At 52.3% G+C, this 7,548-nt stretch overlaps 1 protein-coding gene across 1 annotated transcript; it reads right to left on the bottom strand.

Annotated features, from left to right (window-relative positions):
* Positions 1 to 262: 262 nt before the first annotated feature.
* SOX3 (SRY-box transcription factor 3) lies at positions 263 to 2,283 on the bottom strand. The gene has a single exon (XM_034441598.3). The coding sequence runs from the start codon at positions 2,039 to 2,041 to the stop codon at positions 1,016 to 1,018; it is 1,026 nt and encodes a 341-aa protein (XP_034297489.2). The 5' UTR covers positions 2,042 to 2,283; the 3' UTR covers positions 263 to 1,015.
* Between the last annotated feature and the right edge of the window lie 5,265 nt (positions 2,284 to 7,548).

Below are 7,548 nucleotides of genomic sequence, written 5' to 3'. Positions count from 1 at the left end.
GCTTCCAACCTTCCTCCCGGGGTCGCCTTTACTCCGAAGTAAGCCAAGCTGGACCAAAGACAGCAACCCTTCCAGCAGCGGAGACACCCCCTTGCCTCCCGCTCCCCCCCCACCCCCACACACAGACCCCTCGCTCGAAATAGCGAGCTTTCCGCTTTATCTTTAAAACCAACCGAAACCCGTGCTTGGCCCGGGTTAGGAAAACGAGAGAAGCCGTGCAGATTACTTTTTTTTTTATTATAGATATTTTTTTTTTTAAAAAAAATTAAGAATCCAGACTGGATTATTTGGAAGAGATTGGGGGGAGGGAGGGGGGGAGACACGGGGAGGGAAACCAACGACTCCACCCGAGAAAATTAAAAACAAAACATGTAAACATTTCACGAGGAAGGTTAACCGACCTCCCCTCTTTTATAGAAGTCTCGCTTGGGGTTTTTTTTTTCCCCTCTCCTTTTTTCAAGATAATTGGAAACCAGGGTCCCATAAAGAAGAAAAAGTCTTCGCTGCGTAATTGCGCTCTCTCCTTCAAACCATCCTTTCCTCCTTCTTCCCACCCCGACAAAAAAACCTCCCGTGGAGTGCTGGAAAAAAAGAAGGGGACGAGGAAAGGGGGAGGGGGGTGGCGGGAAGGGAGCAGAGAAATTTCACAGCGCCTTTTGTAAAAAGTTTTTTTTACAGTCAATAGGAAATTGTGCTCTCTAAGGACAGCCAGACAAGAAATTCACGTGTTTTTTTTTTTTTTACGCGTTCGTTAAAAACAACCGAGAAGGGGAAAAAGTTCCTTTGCCCGACGTGGCTCTCCGCAGGCGTGGGGAGGGAGTGGGGAAGCAAAGGGGCTCGGGACGGCGGGGGTCGTCGCCTCGTAAGGTGGCAACAACTGGAGGCGGAGAAAGCGGCTTCCATGGCAGGAGGGAAGCAGGATCTGGCACGGCCGCCTCCGGAGCTTCGACGGGGCGCCCCAAAGAGAGGCGGCTGGCGTTTTTCCGGGGAGTGGGAGGCTGTGGGGGGGGGTCTTTTAGATATGAGTCAGTGGGACGGTGCCGTTGACGGCCGCCCCGGCGGCGTTGTGATAGTGCTGGTGGACTCCGTGGAGGCGTCCGCTCTGCAGGCTCGACGGGTCGGCCGCGTCTCCGCCGGGCGGCAGGTACATGCTGATCATATCGCGGAGGTCTCCGAGGCAGGCCCGCTGCGAGTGCGAGGCGATGGCCGGCGGCGGCGAGCTGGGCTCGGCTTTGACTACCGAAGTCATAGTCCCCAGGCTCATGGCGTGGCTCGACGGCTGCTGGCCGTAAGCGGCGGCGGCCGCGGCCATGCTGTAAGTCGAAGCGGCGGCCGTCATGTAAGGCTGAGCGCCGGACATGATGGGGCTGTACTGGAGGCCGCTCACGTCGTAACGGTGGAGCGACTGGAGCTGAGCGTTGCCCATTGCCGGGTGCTGCCCGTAGCCCAACTGGTCGGGCATCAACGAAGCGGCCGCGTAGGCGCCGTTGGGCCAGCCGTTGACGTGGGCGTACGAGTCCAGGCGCTGCCCGACGCCCACCGGGCTACTCACCCCGCCGCCGCCTCCTGCCCCGCCGCCTCCGCCGCCCCCGGGACCCCCGCTCGGGGCCAACAAGTTGCCCGGCAGCGCGTACTTGTCCTTCTTGAGCAGCGTCTTGGTTTTACGACGGGGTCGGTACTTGTAATCCGGATATTCCTTCATGTGGACGGCGCGCAAGCGTTTGGCCTCGTCGATGAAGGGTCTTTTCTCGGCGTCGCTCAGCAGTTTCCAGTCGGCGCCCAGGCGCTTGGAGATCTCCGAGTTGTGCATTTTGGGGTTCTCTTGAGCCATCTTGCGACGCTGGCCCCGGGACCACACCATGAAGGCGTTCATGGGACGTTTGACCCGGTCTTGGTCTGGGACAGCCGCGTTGGTCCCGCCGCCTCCTCCTCCTCCTCCTGGTCCTCCTTTGCCGGCGCTCCCGGGACCCCCGTTGCCAGCGGCGCCTCCGCCGGGGTTGCCCTGGGGCGGCTTGAGTTCGTTCTCCAGCAGGCTGTACATCGCCGGGGCGGGCAGGAGATGCGCCAGCGTGGCGGCCGGGGGAAGAAAGCCGAGTCCACGAAAAAAAAAAAAAAGTCCGGAGGGGAAAAAATCTGGCGGCGATCCGCTTCCCGGCTCTGCTTCTCGGCAACCAAAGATGCGGGCGGGCAGGCCGTCCGACTGCGGCGACTCTCGCTGCCTCTTCCGACGATGCCCAAACTCAGTCCAGCCAGATAGCCAGCCGCCCCCTCCCCCACAGCCCAGCAAAGGCCTTCTCGCCGTGACCGTTTGATTGACGGCCTATAAATGAGGAGGTGGCGACCAATCAAAGCGCAGCGGCCTCCCCCCCTCCCTCGAGGCAGGACGAGGCTCCCCCCCCCACCCCCAGACCAAACCTACAAAGTTTGAGGAAAGCCGCCTGCTGCCTACGACGCGCTCTCCCCCGTTCCCCTTCCCCAAAACGCAGCGGCAGAGAGGGGGCAGCAGAGGGCCCCGGGTCGGGTTGGTAGAGTTGGGGTGGGGGTGGGAGAAATGTCTGCAGAAACTGCGTGTCCGTGGACCGAGACTTACCTACCCTCTACCCCGAGTTCTAGAAGTTGCCTCGGGCGCTCGGCCTTCACCGAAAAGCGGCCCAAGTTCGAATAATAATAATTAAAAAATAACACTCATTTGTGTGAATGACTTTTTTCTGGAGGGGGGGAGCAGAGGGGCGGGGCAGGAACTGTCCTCCTTCCTACAAACGTTTTCCAAGTTTGATTGCCTCATTTTTTTTTCCCCCTCTGAATTTCGGTTCCGACCATTTTTCTGGGGAAGCTGGGAGTGCGGGAAAAAAAAAAATAAGTTTTTCGTCTGCACACCTCAAATATTCTCAGGAACGGCCTTGTGCCTTCTCCCCCGGTTTTAAAAGTGATACCAACTCCCCTCCCCCGCCAGAGACACCCCTAAAGGAGAAGCTGGAAGCCAAATGCGGCTTTCCAGTCCCTTTTTCCAGCTTCCAGACTTTTTCTGGGGTGGGGGGGAAGGAATAAGAAAGAAAAGGACCCCTTTATTCGAACCGAGAACTTTCACCGGGGTATTTACAATTTTCGCTAGTTTCCCACATCTGCGAAAACAACGGCCCTTCCACGGACGAAGAAGTCGGGCAAATTCGTTCAAGGGCGAGAAATGCAACTTTGGCTGACGGGGTGGGGTGGGGGGCAGGGCTCTGGAAAGGGGTGCAGGGTGGTGGGTGTGGGGGGGGGACAGTCACGAAATGGGAGAGAAGAAAGCGCTCACGCGCAAGTTGGTTTGCAAACTCGCCTTCTCCTTTTCTTTCCAGCCCAGCAAAGAGTTAAGGCGAATTTTTAGGGTGGGGGTGGCAGAATGAGGTGTGTAAAGGGAGGGGGCCGTTAAGAAGGTTGCGGGAGAGCTCTGCGTGTTGTAAGGAAGGGGACAGGAACAGCGACCCCAAAAGCCTCGGCTTGGCTCCCCCCAACCTCCTTAAACAAAAAAAAAAAAGAAAAAAGAAAAATATTCTCCGATCTGCCAGGTTGCCCAAAAAGCGCGTGGGAAAAAGGCCGCTCGCCCCCTCCACTCTCTCTCCCCCCCCCTCCCGAGGAATAAGCCAAGCCTCAATGAAGCCAAGGCCGCTTTTTCTCTCCCAACTCTGGAAGGCAACAGAGGGGCTATTGAGGAGAGGGGGGGCTTCAGCCAAGCACGCCGGAGTTCAGGGCTCCCCCACGTCGCCCTCACGCTGCCTTCCTTCTGAATGTCCCTTCTTCCATCGCCTTCCCCCCCACCCACTCACCCCAATTTGGCTGCCTGCGGATAAAGATGGGGGGGTGGGGAAGAGGAGGAGGAGGAGGAGGCGTTGGTGGGTTTTTTTTTATTATTTAAGGGAGGGGGGGAAAATCCGTTTGCATGGCAACCAACCCAGCGGTTCTCAGCTCAAGAGAAAGAAAACTTTTGTGGGAGTTGTCAATCACGGGGGCCTCCCCACTTCTTCTCCATCTCTCCCCTCACCCCACACACACACACCTGCGAAGCTCGCTGAATTTCTGGCCGAGCGCGCCAGGCTTAAAGGCGCAGGGTCCCTTCCCGGGCCCTCCGGGGGAGGGGAGGGGGCGGCGGCGGCGGAGGTAGCGTATGGTGCAAAGCTTTTCAATTGTGCGCCTTCCAAACCGCCCTCCCATCTCTCTCTCTCCCCCTCCCCCCGCTGGGGGGGGAAGACGGGGGGGGGTGTCGATTGGTGCCCCGGTTCCTTTTACTTGAGAGAAAGTCCGTCCCGCATCTCAGGGATCGAATTCACACGTTCCCACCCAGTGGAATTCCCGGGTCCTGTGAATTTTGGCCGGAGTGATTTCTTCCAACCAAGCCAGGATTAAAATAAATAAATAAATAAAAAATCCCGAAGCCGCCTTTGGAATGGACACGGAGCCGTTCTCACGACCTTTTCCACCCCGTAAGCTAAGGAAAAGGGAGTGTGGAAGGAAAGGAAGAGTTGAGCCTAAGCAAAAATGGGATTTATCCGTTCACTTTTACGCCGGTGTTTATAATTTCGCCGGAAAGCTTGATTTAGCGGGAATTGTAAACTGTGAATTGCACCCGGGTTTTATTTATTTATATATATTAAAAAAATCGGGGCCAGTGAGAAGAGTTATCTCGGAGAGCAACGGAAGAGGAAAGGAACAGCAGAGAAACCAGTAGTAGGAGCACACGGGCCGATGCTTCGGGGTTAAGAAACACGTGGGGATGTGATCCCTGGCCCAAAGACGCGTGTCTCTCCTTTCCAGAGGAGTTGGTTACAGGTAGCACCTATCACCCGCACCCTTCCCACTTGAGGGGTTGGGACCTGGGAGTTTCTCGCGGGAAAGATCCGGGATACCTAAAAATAGTGGGGGGAAAAGGAGTTGTATGAGTGTAATAGGAAGCAGATCAAATCCTTCCCTGCTCGATGTCTATGGAGATTCCAGGTCATGGCTGTCCCCAAAGGTTCTTTTTTTTTTTTTAATTTGATTTATATGCCGCCCTTCTCCGGAGACTCAGGGCAGTTTACAATGTGCTCAGCAATAGCCTTCATCCTTTTTTATATTTATACAAAGTCAGCTTATTGCCCCCACAATCTGGGTCCTCAATTTACCTACCTTAGAAAGGATGGAAGGCTGAGTCAACCTTGAGCCTGGTAAGATTTGAACCTGCAGAAATTGCAGGCAGCTGGTGTTAATAACCAGCTTAATAACATGGTGCCTTAGACCACTGTACTACCAAGGCTCTTTTTTTCAAGAGGCAACTGGAACTTTCTAGTTATATGTTGAAGAAGTTTGGCTTCTCATGGAAGAATGCAAACGACCAGCTGTCTGCAAGGAATATAAATCCTTCCGGAAGGTCCCCACCATCCAGGCAGAGCTGAAGAAGCTTCTTGGATGAGAAGTGAAAGTTCTTCAAAAGAAAAACCAGAAAATCCAGTTGCCTCTTGAAAAAGCACCTTAGGCCACTTCCCTACTGGTGGACTAAGAAAATTAACTCCTCGTTTTATAGCCTGTCCTTCTGCTTAAGGTTTGTTTGTTTTTTTTGGAAGTAAGTGCTCTCAAACTTCCTGGAGCTGAGTTTGCACACATTCAGAATAATAGAGTTGGAAGGGAACTTGGAGGTCTTATAGTCCTCCAAGGTGTAATGGGTGTATGTTAGTTTTTAATTTGCGGGCCAAATTTTTAATATATTCAATTTTAAATTGTTTTTTAAGTTTTGTAAATCTATATGTGTTTTAATATGGCTGTACACCGTCCTGAGTCCTTCCGGAGAAGGGCGGTGTAGAAGTCCAATAAAAGTTAAAGTAAAGTAAAAGTAGTCCAACCCCCTACTCAAGCAAGAGACCCTATACCCAGTGGTGAAATCTAAAATTTGTTACTACTGGTTCTGTGAGCGTGGCTTGGTGGGGAGGGGGTAATGTGACTGGGTGGGTGTGGCCAATTTTTTTTGTTTACTTTTAAAACCATTTTTTCTACAACCTCTTCGGCGAAGAGGTTGTAAAAAAAATGCTTTCAAATGCCTCTGACGATCCCAGCTGAGTTGCCTGATCGGCAGAGGCTTTTTTTCTTTTAAATGCCTCTGACAATCCAAGCTGAGTTGCCTGATCGGCAGAGGCTTTTTTTCTTTTAAATGCCTCTGACGATCCAAGCTGAGTTGCCTGATCGGCAGAGGCTTTTTTTCTTTTAAATGCCTCTGACGATCCAAGCTGAGTTGCCTGATCGGCAGAGGCTTTTTTTTCTTTTAAATGCCTCTGACGATCCAAGCTGAGTTGCCTGATCGGCAGAGGCTTTTTTTTCTTTTAAATGCCTCTGACGATCCAAGCTGAGTTGCCTGATCGGCAGAGGCTTTTTTTTCTTTTAAATGCCTCTGACGATCCAAGCTGAGTTGCCTGATCGGCAGAGGCTTTTTTTCTTTTAAATGCCTCTGACGATCCAAGCTGAGTTGCCTGATCGGCAGAGGCTTTTTTTCTTTTAAATGTCTCTGACGATCCAAGCTGAATTGCCTGATCGGCAGAGGCTTCTTTTCTTTTAAATGTCTCTGACGATCCAAGCTGAGTTGCCTGATCGGCAGAGGCTTTTTTTCTTTTAAATGCCTCTGACGATCCAAGCTGAGTTGCCTGATCAGCAGAGGCTTTTAAATTTTCTTTTAAATGCCTCTGACGATCCAAGCTGAGTTGCCTGATCGGCAGAGGCAGGAAACTCAGCTTGGATCGTCAGAGGCATTTAAAAGAAAATTTAAAAGCCTTTGACGATCCCAGCTGAGCCGTGCGATCATCAGAGGCTTTTTTTTTTTTTTTACTTTTAAAAGCATTTTTTCGGCCGAAGAGGTTGTAGAAAAAATGCTTTTAAAAGTTAAAAAAAAAAAAAAGCCTCTGATGATTGTGCGGCTCAGCTGGGCATGGGGGGTGGGGGGTGTCGGCAGGGATTTTTGCTACCGGTTTTCTGAACCACCCGCCTCCATCGCTACCGGATTGGGTGATCCGGTCCGAACCGGGAGCATTTCACCCTTGCCTATACTCTTTCATATAAATGGTTGTCCAAACTCTTCTTTAAAACCTCCAGAATTGGAGCACCCACAACTTCTGGAGGCAAGTTGTTCCACTGGCTAATTGCTCTCGCTGTCAGGAAATTTCTCCTTAGTTCAATCCAGTCCAGGTTCCAATTTTTAACCCAATTGCTGTGTCTGGGCACAACTTACCCAGCTGAACTCCCAATTGAAGCCACAATCTAGTGAGTTTCTTTGTATGCATGTGGCTTCCCTTGCTACAAGAGCGCGTAACCCCTTCTACTCAGCTGCCTTATCTTCGGAGTAAGACCCCACAAAAGAAGGAGAAGCTAGACGTTCTTTGGTGGGAAGCAAGCCACAAAATTCACACCCACAATTGCACCACAAGTTGCTAATTTCATTACCATCCGCGGCCTTTGCGGAGAGCTCCTTCTTTCATCACAAAGCTGAGTTTTTTCAGAGGAGGTGCCTTAGTCCTTGACTTAGGACCAGAATTGAGCCCAAAACCTCTGTTG

This window comes from Pantherophis guttatus, chromosome 12, assembly GCF_059756535.1.
Source record: "Pantherophis guttatus breed Tessera chromosome 12, ASM5975653v1, whole genome shotgun sequence".
NCBI classification, from domain to species: Eukaryota; Metazoa; Chordata; class Lepidosauria; order Squamata; family Colubridae; genus Pantherophis; species Pantherophis guttatus.
The sequence above is the reverse complement of the archived record's forward strand: the minus strand, read 5'-3'. Positions and strand labels throughout refer to the sequence as shown.

Bases quoted from the DNA above. Each gene is read 5' to 3' on its own strand.
- SOX3 (XM_034441598.3), bottom strand. From the start codon at position 2,041: ATGTACAGCCTGCTGGAGAACGAACTCAAGCCGCCCCAGGGCAACCCC.